The sequence below is a fragment of the Xenopus laevis genome, chromosome 6L (assembly GCF_017654675.1).
Source record: "Xenopus laevis strain J_2021 chromosome 6L, Xenopus_laevis_v10.1, whole genome shotgun sequence".
Taxonomy (NCBI): Eukaryota; Metazoa; Chordata; class Amphibia; order Anura; family Pipidae; genus Xenopus; species Xenopus laevis.
The window spans coordinates 65,640,964-65,668,015 of NC_054381.1; the positions used below are offsets into that span (position 1 = coordinate 65,640,964).

General features: G+C 39.1%; 1 protein-coding gene across 2 annotated transcripts; it reads right to left on the reverse strand.

Moving 5' to 3' along the window:
* Positions 1-2,110: 2,110 nt before the first annotated feature.
* LOC108719006 (kelch repeat and BTB domain-containing protein 2) lies at positions 2,111-27,052 on the reverse strand. Of its 2 annotated transcripts, XM_041566138.1 has the most exons (5): positions 26,690-27,052; positions 15,837-15,954; positions 7,922-8,355; positions 6,632-6,797; positions 2,111-5,216 (listed from the first exon to the last, which is right to left on the reverse strand). In XM_041566138.1, the coding sequence occupies exons 3-5, from the start codon at positions 8,089-8,091 to the stop codon at positions 3,684-3,686; spliced, it is 1,869 nt and encodes a 622-aa protein (XP_041422072.1). In that variant the 5' UTR covers positions 8,092-8,355; positions 15,837-15,954; positions 26,690-27,052; the 3' UTR covers positions 2,111-3,683. The 2 variants fall into 2 exon arrangements, with proteins under 2 accessions (XP_041422072.1, XP_018123078.1); XM_018267589.2 differs by lacking the exon at positions 15,837-15,954.

Here is a 27,052-nt window from a genome sequence, read left to right on the forward strand (position 1 = left end):
GTCACTGACCCCATCTAAAAAAAAAACACTCTGCAAGACTACAAATGTATTGTTATTGCTAATATTTGGTTTGGTATGCGCTTCCGTTTACAAAATAAAATACACCAACTTTTGTGTCCCCAAATGTCTCAAAGATTCCCTGTATTTCACAGGGATCCGGAGTCAAAGGAAATGTCCCAATGTTGTATTCACAGCCGGCGATCGCTTCTTCGGGAAACTCAAATATTTTAATGTTTTTTATTTATAAACATAGTAATCACTTACACTTCAGAATGCTCTGCCTAACGCGTTTCTTGAGTCAATCACTTCCTCAGAGGCTAAAATTCACTTTACTTGGTCACTCCTTTGTAGTCTGCCTAATTGGCTACCTCATTTCAATTACTAACGAATTTCATTCAAAAAATGAGATAAAAAAAGGAATAGATACTTTCCTTTTTTATCTCCTTTTTTGAATGAAATTCGTTAGTAATTGAAATGAGGTAACCAATTATGCCAAGAGTTTCCCTTTGTTGCTTGTACAATTCCCCAGTACAAGGCATCCTTTATCCGCTAATTGACCCCGTGAGGACCTGACCCTGGTTGAACTAGGAAGTGGATGAGAGGACGCCGAGACTGTGGGACACGAGGCAACTAGTGTGTCCAGGAGCAAGATCGCAAAGATAGCGAGCGCAGCATATCGTGAAATCGTGTCGAGATCAGCGACACCGCTTAGAAGGACAGACTGAACCTTACCACAATGCGGATCTGTATCTACTTGTACCCGTGTCCGGGAAATCCTGTAAGTATTAACTAAGCAGGGCCCTGATACCGGCTTCTACGATATTTCACATTGGTGCGGTTTTTGTCTTCCCTCTGTTTTAAAGATAAGAAGCGATCGCCGGCTGTGAATACAACATTGGGACATTTCCTTTGACTCCAGATCCCTGTGGAATACAGGGAATCTTTGAGACATTTGGGGACACAAAAGTTGATGTATTTTATTTTGTAAACGGAAGCGCATACCAAACCAAATGTTTTAATTTTATTTTAGGGGCGGAATCCCTTTGTACTTTGCGCATCCAGTGTTTTATTTTTGCGCAAGATTTATACTACTGTATATTGTATTGTTATTGCTACTTGTTATTATTCATATTTCTATTCAGGGAATATACCAACATGAATATTTATTAAGCAACATTTTAAAGAATCCCATTTCCTTCTGTTTAACCCTGTGAAAAGACTTTCCCAGTTAGTGTATTTGCAGAGATGCCCTTATACAGCCAAAGTTTGAACTTCTAAAATTTAGGGTTTTAGTTACCCCTTTGTAGAGTTCATAATTCCCTAAATGCCCACCCACGCAAATGCTAAAGATGAGTTTATTATTTGTTAATTCATGGACCACAATAAAATCATTCCAACTAGGTTCTTGTAAATGGGAAGAAGAAATTGGGAGTGTAAGATTAAGAATGTCAGAAAGAGGCAAGGAGAGGGCAATGGCACAAGGAACAGTAGCAAAGGAGAAAAATTCAAACGGGGAGAGTGGGAACGACGGTGACAATGGCACATACAAAGAGGGTAAATCAGGGAATGGTCGAAAAGGGGTTAAAACAAAGGGCAACTGTATGAGAGGATGAGAAAGCATAAGAGGATGTACTACCGTAGTTAAAGGAATGGGATAGTAAAAGGAAAGGTGTATTATGGCAGGACCAATACTCTCCTGTTCAACAAACAGATAAAAGTCAATACAGGTATGGGGCCTGTAATCCACAACACTTGGGAGCTGAGGTTTTCTGGATAAGGGATCTTTCGGTAATTTGGATCTCCATATCTCAAACCTGCTAAAAAAATATTTAAATATCAATTAAACCTAATAGGATTGTTTGGCTTCCAATAAGGATTTATATCTCAGTTGGGATCAAGTACCGTTTTATTATTACAGAGAAAAAGGAAATCATTTTTAACAATATTAATCATTTGATTAAAATAGAGTCTATGGGAGATGGCCTTCCCGTAATCTGAAACTTTATGTATAACTGGTCCCATACCTGTATTACACAGACCATTTGAAACAGTTGTTTTTATAAAGAACTCCTAAAATAAAAATGTACAAAGAAAATAAATGCACAAATTGTCAGTTTAATTTTTTTTTAATAAATTAATGTCATTCAAAATACAGTGCCAGAACATAATGCAGCTGAACATGCTAGTAGGATATGTCATGAAGCACCTGTGCTCATGTTAAGTTGGCGGCGGTGCCCCTCTACTGCTAGTGGTTCCTGGGATTGTTATTAATGCCGGAGCAGCACTGGGATGTGCTCTCTTGTGCAGAGTGCTGTGTAAATGTATTCCTGAACAGTATTTTTCCCTTCCCCATATGAGGGGAGAAAAAAAAGCGAAAGAGACAAAGTAGGGTATACCAATACACAATCACACTACAGTAAATGCTTGTTAAGTTAACAAAAATGATACAGACCTAGTTATTCCACTCTAAAACAATGTTTGTACAAATGGGTGTAGGGAAAGAAATAGACATCAGCAGCAGAATATTGTATGAGTGAGCCCACACAGGTGTATTACAGAATGTGAAGGCTCTGTTATTTAATCCCTTTACTGCAATGAAACAGTTAGGGGTTAAAGTTCCACAGGGACCCGTACTATGAGGGGCTGGCAGTTCATGAGATGCCCAATTACGCCTGCAGAGACGTTACAAGGCCCTTTTTTGGAAGACCTGTACTGAAACAAAGCTACAGGTTTATTGACAACAGAAACATGTGCATTGCACAGTCTGACTGAGCCTGCAGTCATCTATTGACCTGCATGTTATTAAATCAAATGCTACAGTTCCCACAGCAGGAAAGATTGAATTTAGCAAAAAAAAATTATATATATATCATATAGATTGTGTGTTAAAGTGGGACTTTGGTGAAAAAAAAAAAATCACTTTGTTAAAAATATAAACTGCAGATGAACTGCATATTTTCCTTTACTTCCAAAGCCACACTTTTTGAAACGACACTTAATTTGTTGCAAAGCATTTACATCAGATGATGTCACACAGCAAGGGATTCTGTCTGAGTATTTCTAACATTCTGAAGCGTACACAGTATGTGAATCTAGATTTTTTTTTTTTTTTTAAATGATTACAAGACAACCTGGAAGGTAAAAAACAAAAAAGAGAATAATTAGACCGATGATTTTATCCTTAGAGGTATGCACGGAGATTGGGTGAACACTGCACATTTGCACGTATAGTCCAGCTCATAAGTAGGATCGCTAACTAGATGTAACTGAGGCTAATGGAAGATTCTCCCAGAAAGCGCTTTTACTTATAATACAAGGAATAGTTGGGTCACTAATGTGAAATTTTATGTCAAGGAGAAAAAAAAAAATCTCAAAAACAAAAAAGAAAGAAAAATCACAAAGATATATATATAAATGCTTTTGGTAAACTGGATGCAAAGGCTCGCATAATATACAGTTTTTGCTTTGCTCTTTCCATTAGCTGGTCATGGGATAATGGAAGCATCTCCCCTATATAAATGCATTAAAGGCTACAAATATGTTAAGTATGTGGCATACAAATTATGCCTGTAAAGTAAGCAAACTTTTTTTTTCCAGCCTGATTCCTTAACAGCACAATTCTTAAGAACTCTCACTGAGGAACTGAGATCCATGCATACATGAAGTGTCTGGTCTTTATCCAGCTATACAGATGGTAATGCAACCATGTCTCTGTCAAGTTCAAATTCATCAGCCCCATCAGGAGAGAACAGATGAGTTGGAGGTTTCCATGGGGATCCTTCAAGGCATGATGGGTAGAGCTTCCCTACAGTGCACCGAAACTCTTTGCCTAAATCCCAAAGAACACGCTCAGATATCTGCTGCCTCAGAAACCACTGATTGAGGTCCATATTATACTGGTAGATGGCATATTTCGCTTTTTCATGCATGTGAGTTTCTCTGATAAAAACGCACAAGGAATTGGATATAACAACGGCTCGAACACAGGGATCAGAGTAACGCTTGGCAGGAATGCTAGCGCCCACCTGCCATTCATTTTTATTCACATCATATACTTCAACTGTGACAGAAGAGCCATCCACCGTGTTGGAAGGGAGCCTTATTCCAGAATTGTTGCCGATATGCAAACCTCCAAGGTAGAATATTTTGTTTTCAAAGGCAGCTGCAGAAGCGAAGCATCTACTTGTTTGTCTCATTGCCATTTCAACCCAACCGCCAGTCCTTGGAACATAACAGTATGTCAGGTTATATGCCATAACATAAATGCAGTCATGGACTACTACTGCCACGTTCCACTGCCATGCACACGGAAGAGGGCTCACCATTGTCCACTCATCTATCTCACAGTCGTATCTTTCCACGGTCCTTCTGTTTAGTTCACCACCAGCATTATCTCCTCCTATTGCATAGATGTACCCATCACACCACACCAAAGAAGGCTTAGTACGAGCGGACAACATGGGGGTCTTTGGAATCCAAGTATTCTGCTGGGCGTCAAACCAGTAGAAGCAATTCACAGTCCTGAAAGCAGCCTGTAGTTTGCTTGGTTTGCTATGATTGCTTTTGGTGGTTTTTACAGGGACTTGCCCACCGGCTATGTAAATATCATTATCTGGAGTTACTACTGTCCCAACCTTGTGCAGCTCAGCGGGAGGGTTACTAAGCTTGTACACTTTCTCAGCCTGCGGACTATAACAGACTGTGGAGCAATAACTAGGATTTTCTGAAGCAGCTTCAATTATAATGATCATCTCCTCTTTTGTCATGCCAAGTCTGGGTTTAAAGAATCTAGGCATTGATTTGTAGAGTCCCTGAACCACTACAGACTTGTCATTTGGGGGCAGACCTTGAAACCACTCCCTCTGTATCACTTCTGATAATGCATCTATACGGAGATGGCTCAGAACAGTAGACAAGTACTGTGAGCGGGACACAGTGTTGTAGTCAAGCCAAGACATTGCAGCTTCTCGGACTGTCTCTTCTTTTTCCACATTCAGATTGTCACTGCTAACAAGTTCTATCAAGAGCTCACTGGACAGTTGCATAAAAGCTTCCTGGTGATACACAGTTGTGAATTTGTGCTCTACCATTCTTTTGGCGCTTTGTTTTAGTTCTTCACAGCTAAACAGATCGGCAAAACTTAGCAGCCGCACACAGTTTTTGGCATTGATCTTTTTAATTAAATATTCTCTACAGAGTTGCAATACATCGTCCACCTGCAATGAAAAAGGACAATGAATTACAAAAATATTGCAGTGCATTATGTCACCACACTACATAGGTGTATTCTTGTGAAAAATAATATTCTTATGAAAAACAAATGGGATAGTAGTTTATGCAGAAGGATTACACAACTAAAGAAGCCTCAGTGATAGGTTGCTTTGCAGTGCTCAGAACAGAAATAAAAAACTTCAAAAGTAAACTCTGCCAATACAGGTATGGGACCAGTTATCCAGAACGCTTAGGACCTATGGTTTTATGGATAAGGGGATCTTTTGGTAATTTGAATCAACATACCTTAAATCGACTCAATAAAATTGTTTTGTCTCCAATAAGGATTATTTACTAGTTTGGTACTGTTTTATTATTACAGAGAAAAGGGAAATCATTTATTTAATATTTAAATGATTTTCTAGTAGACTTAAAGTACAAAGATCCAAATTACATAAAGATCCATTATTTGGAAAACCCCAGGCCCCAAGCATACCGGATAACAGGTCCCATATCTGTACAAGTATATGCATGTGCCCTTGGTTGATATAGACTGCTGATGTGAACACCCACTACAACTACATTTATTAAGGATAGACGTGTTTCTTAACAACAGCCAAAGGTTAACATATATCTGTTATCAAGACGGTGAACTTTCTGTATGGCAATAACCCACTTTAGTCATGAAAACCTAACGTGCAGTTTGTAATATTACGGTTTTCCTTAAACAGAAATTTTACATGAAGTTACGGGTGAAAGGAAAAATATAAAACTAGGAATCGGTTTTTGTTCTTGCATTTTAAGCAATGTAACCAAGGACTGAAAATCCCTAGCCCGGGACAACTGCTGCCAAAGTAAAGCAAAAAAAAAAAAAAAAAATGGTATAATATATGGTATAATTTTAGGCTCTAAGCTTTGATAATAAAACATTTTATAACCACATAGAATGTCCCACTAACCCCCCTTTTCATCCTGGGACATGAGCAGTTGTAGGGTCCACATCCACTATAGTTACACACAGGGTCAGAGTGGGATGGCGGGAAAAAACATGGTGGGTCCCAGCTGACCCAGGCCTTCTCTGTGCTGGATAATATAGGTGCCTCCCCACTGCTGATTGTGGCAAGTTAATGGTAAAACATGAGGAGATGGGCACATGTGTGGTAGTGTATGGCAGGTTGATTTCGCAGGATCTCACATCTGGGGTGGGGGGCTCGCGACAGGTAGGAGAGTACTCAATGGGTGGGGATTGGCCCTGAGGTGGTAGTCCTGCTAGTCCCCACACACCCCAGTCTGACACTGGTTACATAACTGACCAAACTTCAGTTGTCTTTGTCCTGCTTCTAGTGATATGAAAACAGATTCAAGAGCCCAGCTTCAGACTTCTGATTTACATATACATTACAGTTATTTACATATTTACCTGTAAAAAGCATGCAGTCTCATATAGCTGTTCCACAGTGCCCTCGTTTATTGCCAAGTTACCCGTGTATGCATACGTTATAATGATCTGCAAGGAAGCTGCATCCACATTTCTCAAATGTACATGTGTTTGTTTACTTTCACTCAGTCCACTCATAAACATAGCCCTGAAAAAGAAACCAAGCACATAGAAAATTAGGTCACCAGGAGATCACACTTGCTTTTATAATACTTTTATCTTTCACTACAGCAATAAACAGTACTGCGGAATTATCCACTACACGTAATATATGTTTAACCCTTTAAGTACCAGTCTTGGACTTCATTTTCATTCAGTGCTTGTTTGTTTTTTTTCTATATTTTATGCTTTGTGACTTTTATTCCACCTAAAAAAAACTATGTAGGTCGGGAGTACATCCCGAATGCTCAGAATTACAGGAAGGTGACTGACTCCATTTTAATGAAATTGAATTTTACATTTTTTAAAAATGATTTCCTTTTACATGTATAGGATATGTAATATGGAAACCCGTTATCCAGAAAGCTCCGAAATACAGGAAAGGCTGTCTCCAGTTTGCAACTTCAGCAATCTGGCTGCTAGGGTCCAAATTACCCTATCTACCATGCATTGTTTTGAATAAGAGACTGGAATATGAATAGGATGGGCCTGAATTGAAAGATAAGTAATAAAATGTAGTAAAAGAAATACATTTGAAGCCTTAACGAGCATTTGCTTTTTAATAGTTATCCCCATTTGAAAGCTGGAAAGAGTCAGAAAAAGCAGGAAAACATTTCAAAAACTATAAAAAAATAAATAAATAATGAAGGCCAATGCAAATAGGCGTTTTTAAATGCAACTAATTGTTACATGCGCAACATTTTTTTCCAAATGCATTAAAGTCAATAACCATTTTTTCTTATGGTGACTTTTTTTTCTCCAAATGCATTAAAGTCAAAGGGCATTTTTTCATTGCAAAATTGCACTGGTTTTGCAAAAAAATTTGCAAATCCATGGCTGGCAAAATAAATTCACTCATCAATGCTGATGTCTCAATTCTTTAGCAATACTGACATGTTCCCATGGATTTTCATAGAAATGTGTCAGTATGGCTTTAATACCTCAGTGGATCCCTTCTCAGTGAATACAATTGCTCATGATCTCGGCTACTTAGAAGCAAGCCATCCAAATATTTCTATAGCCTTAATAATCAAGGCTATCAGCTTGATATTCTACAATGAATGTTCACAGTCTATACCCCTTATCTGTGCTTATCTGTGCATTTCAACTTACCTGAAATAAGAGCTGCATGTTGCCAGAACCATTTTATGACATGGAAATTCAGTGCCCTCAACAATTAATACTATGTCAGTCAGTAGCTGTTGCTCATAGAACAGTTTCAGCTGCTCCAGTAAGGAAACTGCATATTCAGTATTGATCTGTGTTTCGTCCTGAGTGGACATGACTGCATTCCATTAATACCTCCACTGGTCAAAAAGCAAAAGAAGAGCGTTGTGTAGATGGCAAAAATTTATATAAAAAAAAATGTAATTGACCGTGGCACAGTTAGTAAAAGTGCCTTCAAATATTTAGCCAACAAAGTACTTCATACATAAAAGATTCCACAATCCAGTGAGTGCCTGTAATTTCTGAGCGTTAATTGGCCGAGTGCTCCTTGACAGAGGCTACTTGAAATCCAGACTGTGCCATTAAAATATTCCCAGAACCTGAAAAACAACAGCAGAAGCTGTGAAGTTTTTTTTCATGAAAAGAGAAACATTTTGTGAAACAAAGCATCAATTCAAATGTACCCAAGACCCAATGAAGCTAAATGAGGCATTGCGTCTCTTCAAAAGCCCAGTGATACTTCCCATTCAAATCTACATTTAAGATAAAAATATTATAGCAAGTGCCCCCCCCCCTTAAACTGTAATTGCTACTGAATTTGCTTCTGAATGTTCTCAAATGGCCAAGAACACTAGAAATTGGACATGCCATAACAGTATTTACATATAATTCAGCACACAACAAATCCATGATTGACACTTTTCCAGATATGGATTTGCCCGAGTCGAAGGGCCTGGCTGATCAGAAGCCTTAAAAGCATGTGACTTTTCATTACACAAACAAGGATGTTGATTTTTAAACTCTTTAGCCCTTTCTTATCCTAGAGGGGCAGGGGGTATGTTAAAATTTTGCAGGCCTTTTTAATCCAAAAATATTGCATGTTAGGGCAATGGCACAGACAGATGGCTGGTACTTGGAATTAATAAATGACTAAATGATAAATAACTCAATGCAGGAGCTTCTTCCCACTGAAATCAATGGGAAGGGTCACAAGTCTACAAGTTAGCATAGGTATGGGAATACATAATTTATGTGAAAGTAGTGAGGAGTGTGTGTATGGATGCTGGGTTTTCATTTGGAGGGGTGGAACTTGATGGACTTGATGGTCTTTTTTCAACCCAATTACTATGTAAGGAAATGCAATCTAAGGCAAGTGTTAGGCATATTGAGCTCTGATCGGAAATTCCTGCTGCGTACTTAAAGGGATACTGTCATGGGAAAAATTTTTTTTCAAAATGAATAAGTTAATAGTGCTGCTCCAGCAGAATTCTGCACTGAAATCCATTTCTCAAAAGAGCAAACAGATTTTTTTATATTCAATTTTGAAATCTGACATGGGGCTAGACATATTGTCAATTTCCCAGCTGCCCCTGGTCATGTGACTTGTGCTCTGATAAACTTCAATCACTCTTTACTGCAAGTTGGAGTGATATCACCCCCCTCCCTTTTCCCCCCAGCAGCCAAACAAAAGAACAATGGGAAGATAACCAGATAGCAGCTCCCTAACACAAGATAACAGCTGCCTGGTAGATCTAAGAACAGCACTCAATAGTAAAAACCCATGTCCCACTGAGACACATTCAGTTACATTGAGAAGGAAAAACAGCAGCCTGCCAGAAAGCATTTCTCTCCTGAAGTGCAGGCACAAGTCACATGACCAGGGGCAGCTGGGAAATTGACAAAATGTTTAGCCCCATGTCAGATTTCAAAATTGAATATAAAAAAAATCTGCTTGCTCTTTTGGAAATGGATTTCAGTGCAGAAATCTGCTGGAGTAGCACTATTAACGGATTCATTTTGAAAAAATTTTTTTTTTCCCCATGACAGTATCCCTTTAAGTAGCACTATATAAATGAAAACATATATAAACACACACACAAGTTGGTATCTGTTTAGCCAGGCTGTTTTCCCTGCTATGCAGAATGTCATTTATGTCCCTATTTGACTAGTTTACAGCAAGTAACCTTATTCCGTACCACCTTGAAAACCATGTCCTGCAAGAGGTGATAAAGAGCTGGTGACCAGTCTTCCAGTAAAACTAAAGCTGCTCTTAGGTCAGGCTAAAACTGAGTCAGTCTTTACTGAATTGTAGCAGAAATAAAGCAAATTAAAAATAATTATACATTAAGCTTGAATAGTGCCCTATTAGGCAACACATAGCAAAAGGGCAGTATTTTATCCATTAAATTATCTTGGTGTTTGATGCCATCATGCCTCATATTAAGCTCAGGTTATCCTTCAAGCAAATTAGTTGCAGGCCAGCACAGTGTATATAGTCATTCACAAGAAACTGTAAATTTGACTGACGAATACGCCTTTCCATTGTAAGACGGTGTGGGATATGTTGGTCCTTTAGAAGTTAATCTTTCATTTACTCATCTGCATATTTTGTTGGTGAACACAGGGAAAGTTTGACATGATCTAGCTTACTGAATGTATGGGAAAAGGAAGAAAATTAATTTCATACATTCTTAAATTCAAAACGCAAGACTAAATAATTATTCATGTGCAAGAAGCTTTCTGTTCTTAAAATACTTTTAATCAGTACATGGCCCTTCAACTTAGTGTTGTGGCACCAAAGCATAGGCATGCCACAGTGTCCTTAAAAGACCGCACAGATCACACAATCCTTATATAGAATAAACATAGTTCTGTGTCCTTAAATGCCTCCCCTTATGTGAAGCTATGTAAGAGAGATGAAGCTTTTAACAGAATAAAACAATCCATTGAAATGTCAGGGAGGAGATGTAATGCAGGATCTTCTCTCCCACACACACACTCCCATTCACTTCCTGGCTAAAGAACAGCCAAGTACGTGACTGTATGGGCCTGAACCATCCCATCCCCTCCCCCTTTATCCACCTCAACTATGTCTCATTTTATATATTCCCTATTCTCCATCATTTAGTACTAGCACAGCTCAATGCTTTAAAACTCCTGCGATTAAAGGGGTGGTTCACCTTTATGGTGGCCAATTCTAAGCAACTTTTCAGCTGGTCTTCATTTTTCCTTTTTTTTTCTTTTTTTTTATAGTTTTTGAATTATTTACTTTCTTCTTCTGACTCTTTCCACCTTTCAAGTGGGACCCATCTATAAAATAAATGCTCTTCAAGGCTACAATTGCATTGTTCTTGCTACTTTTTATTTATCATCTTTTTATTCAGACCCTCTCCTATTCATAATCTAGTCTCTTATTCAAATCACTGTATGGTTGCCATGATCATTTTGGCCCTTGCAACCAGATGGCTGGAATTGCAAACTGTAGAGCTGCTGTAAAGTGAACTAACTAAAAATCCACAAATAATAAATCATTAAGACCAATTGCAAATGGTCTCAAAATAGCTTTCTCGACATCATACTTAATTTAAAGGTGAACAACCCCTTTAACAGTTGAACAAAGGGCACAGGATGACGTAAGATTAAAGGCCATAGACGCACAGATAATATCGTATGAAATGAATTTTCGTACAATATTCGGTGCATGTATGGTGGGAAATGACCAGACCGATATCGGCAGAGGACTTGGATATTGGTCGGCTTGTCGATCGGACTGAAAATTTTGATTGGGTGCCTGAATTGTCAAATACAGGTAGAATTCTATTTGTTTATTGTATCAGACGATTCAGCTCTACACGCGAGTATTGGAATGAACAATCTTTCTTGGAAAGATCTTTTCTAAGAAAGATCGTAATTGTTATGTGTTATGGCCACCTTAAGAGGCATAAGGGTTGAATTTCGAATTCATGCAAGTTTTTTTAAACTCATATGAATTTGATTTTACTCAAAATCTGAATATCTATAATTTATTTAAAATATCTAATATGTCAAACTTGGACTAATTTTACGGACTCAAAAACTCAAATCGAATTTTTCTCCGAAAAAAACTCGACTGTCAGGAAGGCTACAAACAATTCCAAATTGGTCACTGCACCTCTCCCATTGACTTATACAGTAATTTGGCAGGTTTTAGGTGGCGAATAGCCGAGAGTATGATAAATCTCAAAAAAACCAAATTAGATTTTTGAATTAAGTTTGGATAATTCCCTAGTCAAATTTAACAATAAAAGAATTTCAAAAATTCAATTTTAAATTTGACCCTTAATAAATCTGCCCCTAATGTAAGTTCTGTCTTAAAGAGATACTGACACCAGAAATTAAACTCCTTTTTACATCTATCATAATATTGCCTTTGAAAGCTACTTATAACTTTGCCATAAAGTATTTGCCTGATGCTTTTACATTACCTGTCTGATGCCCCATGTTCCTGTATGAGGGGGGCTGCCATATTTGTGCAGCAGTCAGTTAGCATTAGAGACTTTAACTGACAGGCTGAGATGGCACAGTCAGGTTGAAACTTCAGCTAACAACAATTTAAAAAAACAAACCTCTCAGCAAAAACAACCAACATGACATGTAGGTAACTTTTAATATACATTCATATTTTAAAATGTAATTTTTTAGGGTGTTAGTTTAATTGGTTTTAAATACCCATTCTTTATCAGATTACTGTAAAATTATTGTAAGTATTAAAATACACTTATAATAGGTTAAAAAAAAAACTATGAGTAGACAGAAGTCAGCAGGAAAATAAATGATATTACATAGTTAGGCTAATGTTGATATATATTATTGTTTAGAACACGCAATCAAATTATATTTCTAATATGACTGATTGCACATTTTACCAAGAAAATCTATTCCCTACTATAAAATATAAAGATATTCTACTTCACCAAGGTCAAATATATGGAGAGGCTTGTCTTGTAGACAAGACATTTGCCCTAAAAATAACATATGTTGAAGTCACAGGAAACAAAAAAAAAAAGCAAATTCAAGTTCGGGCGACTTCAGAAATCCGAATCGATCCTGCCGGGAAGGCAGTTGGGGGAGATTAGTCACCCACAGTAGAGGAGATTTGTCGCTGGGCAACTAATCTCCCTGTCTGCCACTACCCTAAATATGTATCTAATGAATCTATTTATAAAAGGAGATCATACATGGCAAATACATGGCCACATTTCATCATTGAAAGCCATTAATCTCAAATTGTGCAATGTGGCAGTGAGAATTATAATAACTGGGGCCACAAGAAATGAATGTAATCACCTGCAAATGTGTTATATTCTGAAAACCCAACAAGACTGACCAGTCAAAACCCAACTGTTTTGTTTGTCAAGCCAATGTTTTTGACACACAAACTGCTGAATGGTCTGCCAATCTGCTCACAAAGGACCAAACCTTAGCATTTGCGGAATGTAAAAAATACATTTTCCTAAGAGCATCTTACATGTTCAAGTATTTTTGATATATACTATTCAAAGTGTGCTCTCTTTTTTCCAGTTGTCGGCAAAGAGGAGTAGCTTCTTACTTCAACTGCAGGGCAAAAAAAAAAAAAAAAAAGGCACAAGGGTTTTTGGGCACTTTAACTGCCACATTTTTAAGTTTTAGTTTTTAAAGGAGACATTTTGTGTAAAAAATAAGAATGTACCACTCATTTAGGTATAGAAGAATTATGCTTAAAAAATAGTATTTTAGGCTGATTTATTGAATATTTCTGCAAAAACCCTAATAATCCCTCCCTTCCTTTCAACTTCCTGCTCCCTGAATTCCCAGGCTGTGCAGGGGAGCTGTCTGCTCTCAGCACACTGTACTGTAAAACAGGAACCAATCAGCAGATTGCAGGACCTGATAGGAAATGGAAACCTGTCTGTGCTTGTGTGACTGCAGGGCTGTGATTGGCTGTTCCCCCTTCTACTGTGCTTCAGGCAGGGACTGTTAGGACAGGCCCACCCCTCATTTGAAACACTGACAGGGACCAGAGAACATATATATATAGGGAGCTCCAATAAAGGGGAATTTTTAAATTTTTTTAAAATTTTTAGCACCATGTAAAAGCAACACCATATATTACTTATAATTGCCTACAAAATTAGTTGTTTTTTTTTAATTTATCCTTTATGTCTCCTTTAGGATAAAGCACTCCACTACCCTTGAGAAAGTTGAGACACAGACAAATTGCATTAGGAACACATAGAATTGACTGTTCTGATAAGTGATTAATCTTTGCTACATTGTAAGTGCAATATAGTTTTATCTCAATAAAGGTGCTGATACAATTTTACACAATGGGTGCACGCCCCTTGTTTTATGTTTATTTGCACATATTTAAGTAGCCTTAAAATGTCGAACCAAAGTTTCTGAAACAGTGGACAGAGACTTACACAGAAATCATTTGTGCCATGAGGCAATGCTACAGTGTAAATATTCACACAACTATTATCTGACAAGCTTTGGGTTACTTAAAAACAGCCAATGTGTGGTAGCGTGTCATTACCCTCATGGTCAACATTTACATTTACTCCAAATTCTTGTAGGCTATATGTGCGACTTTGTGCTTTAAGCAATGAATGTATATCTGGATGTATTCCAATCAGAAAATGTAAGGCAAAATAGATAAGCCACTGGCGAGAAGTATGGAAGCATTCATTGTAACCACTCCAGTTCACATTTACAGTCAATTTAGACTCCTTAGAGGGGATGCTCACCTTTAAATTAACTTTTAGTATGATGCAGAGAGGGATATTCGAGACACTCTGCAATTGGTTTTAATTTTTTATGATTTGTGTTTTTTGAGTTATCTAGTGTTTTATTCAGCAGCTCTCCAGATCCAAATTACCCTAGCAACCATGCATTTATTTTAACAAGAGACTGGAATATAGGGGAGAGCCGGAGTAGAAAGATGAGTCACAAAAAGTAGCATTAACAATAAATGTGTAGTCTTACAGGGCAAATATTTAAACACTGATACAAAATAAATAATGAAGACAAATTGGCCTTTCTAGAAAATACTAAAAGTTCATGTAAAGCTAAACCACCCCTTAATGGACTGTTGGGAGACACTTGACTCATTTGTAAGACACAAAGGATTCAATAAAGACATCATGAATATGAATAGGTGAGGAGTAATACAAAGAAGGTACAAAAATAACTTTGTAGCCTTACAGAGCATGTGTTCATGGAGTCAGTTACCCCCATTTGAAAATAAGAAAGTCAGAAAAAAGGCAAATAATTAAAAAACTATAAGAAAAGAAAAATGAAGGCCAACTAAAAAGTTGCTTACAATAATTCCATAAAATACTAAAAGCTAACTAAAAGGTGAACCACTGCTTTAAAAATATAGATGAAGCAATGTTAATCTTATTTCATGGATTTATATAAGTGAGACAATCCATGGTTGGACAGGGTAAACATTCACAATTAATGGAAAGTGCATCCTAGTGACCAGGGAAATGGTGCAAAGGTTGTTTGGCTTTGCCAAAACATAAGCATATGAATGAGAAGCATTGTTCTACCATAAGAGTACCCTTGTCTTAGGAAGAAAAGCTAAACAAAGTATGAATTTTCTTATAAAACTATAAATTAATAAATGATCATTCTTAAGGCTGATGGCACACAGCATGCTTTTCAGTTGGATGATCACCCCCTGCCTTTTCTCACCGACTTGTATAGTAAACACCTGAAGACACCAGTTCAAGTGAGTATTTCAGGTCATGCATTCAATTCATTGGGATAAAGCAGGGGGCAAGTCAAAGTTTTTCACTTGCCAAAATCACCCATTATGCCTTCAGCCTATAACACTAATGCAGATGAGAGAACAAATTGATTGATCATCTGAAGTTAATTTATGAAAATAAAAGGAAAAACACAGTAAATATGAGGTAATCCCCATAATGCAACACTAATAAATGCATGTAAAAATGTTAACTGATAAAATCAACAGAACAGAAATCACATATATGATCATATATGCAACCTATCATGTATGCTTGCCATTGTGGGAATGAAGCACAGTGGATCTTACAGTCAGAAGGAGGTCCTTTATTGCTTAACTGCTTAAGATTCCATGGAAAGGGAAGACACTGCATATTGTGTACATCTTGCCAACAAATCAGCAGCTCCCCGAAGAGCTTAAAGGGATACTGTCACGGGAAAAAAATTTTTTCAAAATGAATCAGTTAATAGTGCTGCTCCAGCAGAATTCTACACTGAAATCCATTTATCAAAAGAGCAAACAGATTTTTTTATATTAAATTTTGAAATCTGACATGGGGCTCGACATATTGTCAATTTCCCAACTGGCCCAAGTCATGTGACATGTGCTCTGATAAACTTCAATCACTCTTTACTGCTGTACTGCAAGTTGGAGTGATATCACCCCTCCCCTTTCCCCCCCAGCAGCCAAACAAAAGAACAATGGGAAGGTAACCAAATAGCAGCTCCCTAACACAAGATAACAGCTGCCTGGTAGATCTAAGAACAACACTCAATAGTAAAAACTCATGTCCCACTGAGACACATTCAGTTACATTGAGAAGGAAAAACAGCAGCCTGCCAGAAAGCATTTCTCTCCTAAAGTGCAGGCACAAGTCACATGACCAAGGACAGCTGGGAAATTGACAAAATGTCTAGCCCCATGTAAGATAAGATGGAGTCTATGGGAGATGGTCTTTCCATAATTCTGAGCTTTCTGGATAATGGGTTTCCAGATAGCTACCTGTGCTTTCAATAAAATATCCACATTGATTGTTTGAATAGGAGGCATTAATTACTTTCAAGGATTGAGGTTTTTCTTATTGATTATATATATATATATATATATATATATATATATATATATATATATATATATATATATATATATATATTGTAACGTCACTCGTCCAAACGGTGCCGTCTCGGGGGGTTTAGGTAGATTGCAGGGATCGGATTGGTCTCAGAAAACCACAGTTCACACTCAGCATTGAGTTTTAGGCTGACCGCAATCAGCTTTATTCACATATAACCGGCACACAGGAGCATATTGGAAAACAAAACATAAAAAGAAATCCTAGCCTGTCCGGCCTCTAACTAACATACAGTCGCTCCCTCTCTATACAATAGAGAGGATCTAGCATCCAACTCTACAAAAAACAGTTGTTTGTTTGGTTACTCACTGTGTCCGGCTCTCCCCTTACTGCATGCAGGCAGTTCCCCAGGAAGAGAGAGAGAGAGTAACTTTGAGACACACTGTTTAAAGGGGTTTCCCCTGAAGTCTAACGAGGCCACTAATTAGCCAGGCTTCACCAAAACCTGGATAGCCTGGTGAATGGAAGTCCCACCCGCTCACTTCCATTCACTCCAGGGCCCTTTTTACCGGCTTTTCCAAAAGCCAAATGCAGTGAAAGAACACTCTTTCACTGCTGACATACTTTCCCTGGAGCTTAGTATATATAAGAGAGAAATCTGGGAGAAATATAAACACCTTCCACCTCTAATCCAGCATTTCTCTCACACACCCTCCCCCTCTGTTTCGACGTAGGGGTCGGAACACAATTAGCCTCAAGACAGTGTACCCGGGATAAGGCATCTGCATTTCCCAGCTGGGACCCCGGTCTATGCTCCACTGTGAACTTGTAGTTCTGAAGGGCCAGGAACCATCTTGTCACCCTTCTATTCTTTTCACGATTTTCACACATCCATTTAAGGGGGGCGTGGTCAGTAATTAATGTAAACTGGCGGCCTAACAGATAGTATCTAAGCTCCTCCAGAGCCCACTTCACTGCTAAGCATTCCTTCTCTACTGTAGCATAGTTTCTCTCATGGATGTTCAACTTTTTACTCAGGAAAACTATAGGATGCTCTGCACCTTCTCTGATTTGGGATAGTACTGCTCCGACCCCCACATCGGATGCATCAGTCTGTACAATAAATGTCTGTGTGAAGTCTGGGGTTATCAGTACTGGTTGGCTACATAAGGCTTTTTTCAGGGTCTGAAAGGCCTGCTCTGCCTCAGAGTTCCACTTGATCATTATGGACTTGGTCCCTTTTTGTAAGGTCAGTCAGAGGGACAGCTATAGTAGCAAAGTTAGCTATGAACCGTCTATAGTAACCAGTGATCCCCAAAAAAGCTCGAACCTGTTTTTTTGTGACTGGCCTAGGCCATTCTTGAATGGCCTGCACCTTGTTAAGCTGAGGCTTAACTAGCCCTCTACCAATGTTATACCCCAAATACTTGGCTTCTTCCAGGCCTATGCTACATTTTTTTGGGTTAGCCATCAAACCGGCCATTCGTATGGAATCAAGCACGGCCTGTACCCTAGGTAGATGGGATTGCCAATCCGAGCTATGGATAACGACGTCATCAAGGTACGCTGCTGCGTAGTGCCTATGGGGCCTTAAGATTTGGTCCATGGTACGTTGGAAGGTTGCCGGGGCTCCATGTAACCCAAACGGCAACACTACATACTGGAACAGACCTTCAGGAGTACTAAAAGCAGTTTTCTCTTTGGCTTGATCCGTCAGGGGAATCTGCCAATAGCCCTTGGTCAAATCTAAGGTTGTCAGGTATCTAGCCGTCCCTAATCTCTCAATTAACTCGTCCACACGAGGCATAGGGTAGGCATCAAATTTGGAGACCGTATTTAATTTTCAAAAGTCGTTACAGAAGCGCCAGCTCCCATCCGGTTTAGGTATTAAAACAATGGGACTGGACCACTCGCTATGCGACTCCTCAATGACTCCCAACTCTAACATCTTTTTAACTTCCTGAGATATGGCTTCTCGTCTAGCTTCAGGCACCCTATAAGGTTTTACGTTAACCTTTACCCCAGGTTCAGTTATGATGTCATGCTTTACCAAAGAGGTTCGTCCAGGTTTCTCAGAAAAAACATCCCTATTCTGGGTTACAAAGGTCTGTACTTCTTTCCTCTGAGTGTCTGACAAGGAGTCTGATACGTTAACCTCTGGCACTAAGGGTTCTGCCTTAGAGATGAAGTAGGTTTGGTGAACAATGACATTCTTTCTTTCCAGGGTTTTATAAGATTGACATGGTAAATTTGCTCTGGTTTTCTTTTACCTGGTTGGCGAACCTTATAATTTACTTCACCAATCTTTTCAAGGATCTCAAAGGGTCCTTGCCACTTTGCCAAAAATTTGCTTTCTACCGTGGGTATTAACACAAGTACACGATCACCAGGGGAAAAATTGCGTACTCTGGCACCCCTATTATACACCCTCTGTTGAGCTTCTTGCGCCTGCTCCATGTGCTCTCTTACTATGGGCATCACCGCGGTGATCCTGTCCTGCATTTGGCATACATGCTCAATGACACTTTTAAAGGGGGTGGGTTGTCCCTCCCAAGTCTCCTTTGCTATGTCCAACAAGCCCCTAGGGTGCCTACCATATAGCAACTCAAACGGTGAGTATCCCGTAGAGGATTGAGGGACCTCCCTTATGGCAAACATCAAATAGGGTAACAGGTAATCCCAATTTTTCCCATCCTTGTCTACCACCTTCTTAAGCATATTTTTGAGCGTTTTATTGAACCTTTCCACTAATCCATCAGTCTGGGGGTGGTATACTGAAGTGCGAAGTTGGACTACTTTAAACAGCTTGCACAGATCCTTCATGACCCGGGACATAAACGGGGTGCCTTGGTCAGTGAGTATTTCCTTTGGGATTCCTACCCTGCTAAAGACATGTACCAACTCTCTAGCAATGGATTTAGAGGAGGTATTACGTAGAGGAATGGCCTCGGGGTATCGGGTAGCATAATCCATTATTACTAATATATGTTTGGTGTCCCCGTGCAGACTTTACTATTGGGCCCACCAAATCCATGGCTATCCTCTCAAATGGTGTCTCTATCACAGGGAGAGGGACCAAAGGGCTCCGAAAATGCGGCTTAGGAGCCGAATACTGACAGTCTGGACAGGAACTACAGTATTGCTCGACTTCACCATGTATTCCTGGCCAGAAAAACCGTTGCAAAATTCGCTCTTTGGTCTTCTCTACACCTAAATGTCCGCCCATCACATGTTTATGTGCGAGGTCAAGTACCATACGCCGGTATGGTTTTGGGACAAGCAGCTGCTCTACCCGGTCATTTCCCTTTTCTACTACCTGATATAGTAGGTCATTTTGGAGGGCTAAGTAGGGACAAGAGGGTCTAGAGTCAGAATCTATAGATTTCCCATCTATCATTTTTACATTGGCCCTTGCTCTAGACAGTGTGGGATCCTTTAACTGCTCTGAAGCAAAATTATCCCTCCTAATCTCCAAGTCAGGCATGTCATTGTCTTCCTCCAACGGGTGTACCTCATCAGATTCCCCTGCTAATACAGAAAAGGGAAAATCTGTCGTAACCTCACCCTCCGGTACACCCTCAGACACTTTATTACCGGAATCAGGGCGGCTTCCCTTTGAGTAGGATTGGTCCATAACCTTGTCAGTTTCCCACAATTTCCAAAAATGGGGGAAGTTCCTCCCCAAAATTATATCATGTGGTAAAGTGGGAACCAACCCTACGGGGGTACCTTAATGTCCCGTAGGCAGTTTTGATTTCCACTTCAGCCATAGCATACTCGCGAGTATCCCCATGAATACATGTGACCCCTACCGTCTCAGGCCCATACTGAGGCGTTTCAATCAACAAAGATTTTCATCAGGGTAACCTGGCTACCAGAATCTAATAATGCATTTACTAGCTTTCCTTCCACAACAACATCACACAGGTACTTATCCTTCCCTGTCTTTGGAAGGGCAGTACATAAAACCTGAGCATACATTGACATACGTCTCTTTGTTAAGGCAGTATCACACTGCATAGGTTCATCAGTTAGGCTGCAGTCGGCAGCAAAGTGTCCCAGCATATGGCACCGGTAACACCGCACCAAGTCTTTATTGGGTCCTCTGCGAGGAGGGGTCCCTCCTGGCACATTTTGGTAGTCTCTGGGTCTAGTGCCTGTAGATTCTCCACGTTGGAGCATGCTCTTCTCGGTCGTAGGTCCCTTTTTCCATGCAGGGAGTTTGCTGGATATGCCAGGAAGTTTCCCTTTGGGAGCTAGGGTGTGCTCCACTTGTTGAAAACTGAGTAGCTCTTCGGCAGAAAGGTACCTCTCTACCATTTCCACAAGCTGGTCTGCAGTTGTTGGGTCTGCATGGCTTACCCATTTGCGCAAAGGTGAAGGCAGAGACCTAAGGTACCGGTCCATCACTATCCGCTCCACGATCTGTGGCCCTGTTAGGGTCTCCGGCTGCAACCACTTTTTAGTTAGATGAATTAGGTCATGCATCTGGGAGCGTGGAGGCTTTTCTGCCATAAACATCCACTGATGAACACGCTGGGCACGGACCGAGAGGGTGACCCCCAGCCGGGCCAAAATCTCAGCTTTTAGTTTGTCATAATCTTTAGCGGCAACATGATCCAGATCAAAATAGGCTTTTTGTGGTTCCCCAGAGAGGAAAGGGTGCCACCAGGCCTGCCCACTGCCTCTTTAGGCCCAGTCCTCTCGCTCTGCTGTCCTCTCAAATGTGGAAAGGTAAGCTTCAACATCATCACTTGTTGTCAGCTTTTGCAGATAGTAGCTAGCCCGTATAGCAGTTGGTTTAGCAGTTTCTGTAGGGGGTGCTGCAGCACTCCTTGCAGCTAGCTGCTGCACTACCTCTTTGAGGAGCTCCCGGTCTTGTCGCTGCTCCTCTCGGTTTGCGATCAGCTGTTGCTGCTGGACTCTGGTTGCCTCTTGCTGAGCAGCCGTAGCCTGTATCAGGGCCTTGAGAACGTCGTCCATAATGCCTTGCAGCAAAACACTTTATAATGCACAGCTGGAACTGGGTTTCTGGCCCTTTAAATCTTCAAAAAAAAAAAAAACCAAACAAAAAAAAAAATATATATTTTTTTTTTTAAATTGCCAAAGCCTCCTCCACCATATGTAACGTCACTCGTCCAAACGGTGCCGTCTCGGGGGGTTTAGGTAGATTGCAGGGATCGGATTGGTCTCAGAAAACCACAGTTCACACTCAGCATTGAGTTTTAGGCTGACCGCAATCAGCTTTATTCACATATAACCGGCACACAGGAGCATATTGGAAAACAAAACATAAAAAGAAATCCTAGCCTGTCCGGCTCTAACTAACATACAGTCCGCTCCCTCTCTATACAATAGAGAGGATCTAGCATCCAACTCTACAAAAAACAGTTGTTTGTTTGGTTACTCACTGTGTCCGGCTCTCCCCTTACTGCATGCAGGCAGTTCCCCAGGAAGAGAGAGAGAGAGTAACTTTGAGACACACTGTTTAAAGGGGTTTCCCCTGAAGTCTAACGAGGCCACTAATTAGCCAGGCTTCACCAAAACCTGGATAGCCTGGTGAATGGAAGTCCCACCCGCTCACTTCCATTCACTCCAGGGCCCTTTTTACCGGCTTTTCCAAAAGCCAAATGCAGTGAAAGAACACTCTTTCACTGCTGACATACTTTCCCTGGAGCTTAGTATATATAAGAGAGAAATCTGGGAGAAATATAAACACCTTCCACCTCTAATCCAGCATTTCTCTCACAATATATATATATATATATATATATATATATATACACACATTGAATACCCCCTCCTGTCTAAATGTACAGTAACTGTAAATAAGATTTCCAGGCAGCAACAGTGCTTTTTGCTTAAAGGGGTGGTTCATCTTTAAGATAAATTGTATCATGTTATAGAATATCCAATTCTAAGAAACCTTTCAATTGGTCTTCACTATTTATTTATATGTAGTTTTAGATTAATTTGCCCTCTTCTTCTGACTCCTTCCAGCTTTCAAATGGGGGTCACTGACCCCAAACTAAAAAACAAATGCTCTGTAAAGCTACAAATGTATTGTTAATCTTTCTGTTGAGGCCATCTCCTATTCATAATCCTATCTCTTATTCAAGTTAATAAATGCTTGCTAGAGTACCCGATCAACCAGATTGTGGAAATTGCAAAGTGAAGAGCTGCTGAATAAAAAGCCAAATATAACTACAAATAATAAAAATCAATTTCAAAATGGCTCAAAATATCACTCTCTACATCAAACTAAAAGTAAATTTAAAGGTGAAAAACCCCTTTAGCAACTGTTACCTATATGCATGTAGGCAAATGTCACACTAATGGTTTCTCTGGTGCCAGAGAAAATAGGAATCCATCACTACCAGTTCATACTGACAGAAAAGTCATCTGACTGTCAGTTCAAAGAAAGGGCAAATTTTGTGCTTTGCTTGGTGTGACAGTCATAGAGAATCATAAATAAAACATACTGACAAAGTGACTGAGCAGGCAGTTGGTGCAGATTTGCATGTGTCTATGACTGTGTCTTTTATTGGTTAACATGCGACGTAAAAGATAAAATAAATTCCTGGAGCTGCACAATACCACAAATATCAGTAAGCTCTTGTGTACTTGGGTATACCAATTCTTAATGTTGCCAAAATCTCTCTTTGTTAAAAATGGCAATTTAATTTTAAATAACAAATCACCTGGACTCTGAATGGCAAAGCATACAAGAACCTACAAAAGCCATTGTATGGAGGGCACTTAGCTTACTTTGGGTGCAGACAATATGAAAACAGAAAGGCCGAACATACTTTTGCCTATTGTTTTATTCACAAAATCTATAGTTTGCAAGGACCTAATTCCATACATACTATGGATTTAAAACAATAAGCAACAAGTATGCTTTCAAAATCCATAATTATTTAGCAATTTTAAAATGGGGTGCACTGCCCCATGTGGAAGGCTAACTACATGTATAAACAGTTACATGGACTACAATTATCAATACACAGCTCAGCCAAGTTAGGGAATTCAAGTCTTTACAACTGTAAGTAGAGTTTGTGTGATCTCCTCTTAAATAACAGCCTCAATTATTAAAATTTCTCTAAAATTGTAGTGATGTGGTAGAGTTATTTTTCACAAATCGCCTATTATGTTTTTGAATTTAAATGGTTTATTATTAGGGTGCTACCTCAACCTAACATTTGTTTGCAGTAGAACACATTCATATGCTATGTGTCAGTTGTGCATTGCAAATTGATGAATCGTGCTGGAATCGGCCAGTTAGAGCAGGTGAATGGTCTGTGACTCATGAATGTGTAGGTTGCAGCCATGGAAAAAAGGAGCTCATAAATAAATATATGGACAGTTAAAAAATGAATGACAGAATGTGGACTCCTGATAAACGTACCCTAAATATTAATGTGATATCAGATCCTGATGCAGCATCTGGACAGAAAGTGCTTCAACGTGTGATGTCTTTTATATATCAGTATTAAAACAGAGCTCTTTATACATTTCTAAGCAAAGGCCTGAAATATATCAATATTCTGATGGTGAGAAATTTGGCAAGTATACATGCTTGAACTTACAATACACAAGGAATAAGGTAACGTAAAGGGCAAAAAGTATTTATATTTTTAACAGTATTAAATATTTGTGGTATGGAAAATGCTACAATATATGTGTTAACTCTTCTACTGTACATTTATGTCAATAGCCAAATAGACATTTCCAGCAATGAAAGAACTAGTGTTGAAAGGAATCAAAAGAAGAGACAATCAACAGTATGGAGAGAGTCATATACAACAAAAAATAAGTTACAGATCCATTTGATTTCATATAGATCTGTAAAAATGTACAAATAATGTTACAAGGTCACCAAGAATTTCCATGATCACTGACCATTTTAAAGGGGTTGTTCACCCTTAAATTAGACTGAGAGTGATATTCTGAGACAATTTGTAGTTGGTTTTCATTTTTTTTTTACATTTTTGTAGAGTTATTTAGCTTTTTATTCAGCAGCTCTCTAACTTCAGCAATCCGGTTGGTAGGGTCCAAATTACCCTAGCAACAATGCACTGATTTAAATTAGAGTCTGGAATATGAATAGGAGATGACCTGAATAGCAAGATGTATCAATAGAAATAAATATATTGCCTTAGAGAGCATTTCTTTCTTTTTAGATGGGGTCATTGACCCCCATTTTAAAGCTTGAAAGAGAATACAAAAACTATAAAAAAAAAAAAAAAAAAGAAGGCCAATTTAAGTCTATAATTAGCCGTTCTATAATATACTAAAATTGAAGAGGCAGAAGGCCAATTTGACACCTAATAATACCCTTATATATTACAACAGGGATACTTTTCTTTTTATATATGCCACACATTACAGTAAAACATAGATTTCAACACACTGCATACAAAGAATGTTTTGAGGGTATGTGCCATTCCACAATTTGCCAGTAAACACGGCATGGCATAGATCAAAACATGCTGGGTGACATTTGGGGGTAGATTTATCAAGATCGAAGTGAATTTTCGAAGTTAAAAAACTTTGAATTTCGAAGTAATTTTAGGGTACTTTGACCAGTTAATAGTCCAACTTCGATTCGAATTTGAAAAAAAACCTCGAAATTCTAATTTTTTTCAAGTACTGTCTCTTTAAAACTTCGACCATTCGCCACCTAAAAGCTGCCGAAGTGCTGTTTTAGCCTATGGGGGGACCTCCTATAACCTGTATGGAGGCAATGGGGGGAGTTTGGGAGACCGAAAGTTGAAGTAAAAAAAACTTCAATCGAAGTACGATCGTACGATTCGAAGTAGGCTGAATTCGACCCACTTTGACCTCCATGTGATGGGTATTTTTGAATTCCGAAGTTTTTTTAACTTCGACCTTTGATAAATATGCCCCCAAAAGTTTTGAAGCTGTTGACAACTAAGGGAACAAATTTTGTTCAAAGTAAAATGCTATTTTTCCACCTCAAAATGTTATATGCAAATTTGCATGCAGGTACAGTTAACTAAAAGACCATCTATTTTATGGAGGTGTTAGCAATTTGAAAATCCCAAAATTAGAAGAAGAAATAAATCAATTAAGGTTCATTCATTAAGGTGGTAGGGATGCCACCTTTTATGGGAAAAAAATACCAGAATTCCTATATTTATGTGATTTTTCCCTATAAATAACTTTGGCATCCAGCAACATTTTTACCGGCCAGGCCAGTAAAATAGCGGCCAGGTGGCAATATCCAGTATCTAGCACAGGTAAGTTATTTCTTAAATGGAAACCAGTTATCCAGAAGCTGCAAATTATAAAAAGTCCATTTCAGTTAAAACTAATTCACAAATCCAGTTGCTTTAGAGCTATCACTACTAAATACCATAAAAAACAAATATATATATATATATATATATATATATATATATATAATATAATACACCAAAGCCATGAATATCCTGTAAATTATATCCATATAAAAGGTGACTAGTGATGTCATCAGTTATAAACGACGAGTAGTGATGTCATTTTTGTCACGTGACTCCTAAAACTTGTGTATTATAATAAAGTACCCCTTGTTGGAAAGTAAGAGGATATTAGAAGTAACCCCCCGGAATTCCATGAACTGTATAAAAGCATGAGACCGAAGTATATGGTCATGGAACTCCTAGATGACTAATAAAATACTCATATTTCACAATAGGGGTACTATATAAAATATAATCTATACATTGTTACACACTCCTTTAGAGAAAGTTACAAATACAAAAGGCAAAAGTCATACAGACGTGATATACACGTGTTTTGCCATTACACACACACCATGTGTTTTTCCTATGTTGCTTTCTTCAGCCAATAATCAGGGAAAGCTATGGAATTGTTCCGGAATCTTTATACTAACACTACTGACAGCGCGGCACTAGTAGCACGTTTTGCGATGCTGATTAAAAATGATGCGCCCACTTCCACCCCGTCTATTACACAATTGCCTTCATCCTCCCCAGGGCCGCCATCAGGAGGAGACGGGGGGACATACGTTCCAGGTCTCGTGGGTTTGGCCTCTAAATGAAGGGCCGGCTGTAGCGCTACTTACTTGTATTACCGGGTTCCCGCTTTCAGTAAGCCACAGGCTTTAGAAGGGAGGGCTGTTGCTAGGGCGCCTGCATCTTCTTTCCCTTACACAGCTTCCTGTTCTGCTCGCTTTGTCGTAGTTTTCGTCCCGGTAGAGCCGTATAGAAACCGGATGGGCTGGAGGGGAAAGTTGAATTTCCACCCTCAAATCCAAGTGATCACACAAAGCCCACCAGTCTCCCTTTTCCTAAAACAGCCCGCAGTGCCGGATCGCTACTAACACCTCCCGCAAAGCAGTTAACTGCAAGCTTCCTCCTCCTGTCTTTCAGAAAATCTCGACGACACAAGTCTCATCACGCGAGATTGGCGTCACGACTACACGTAA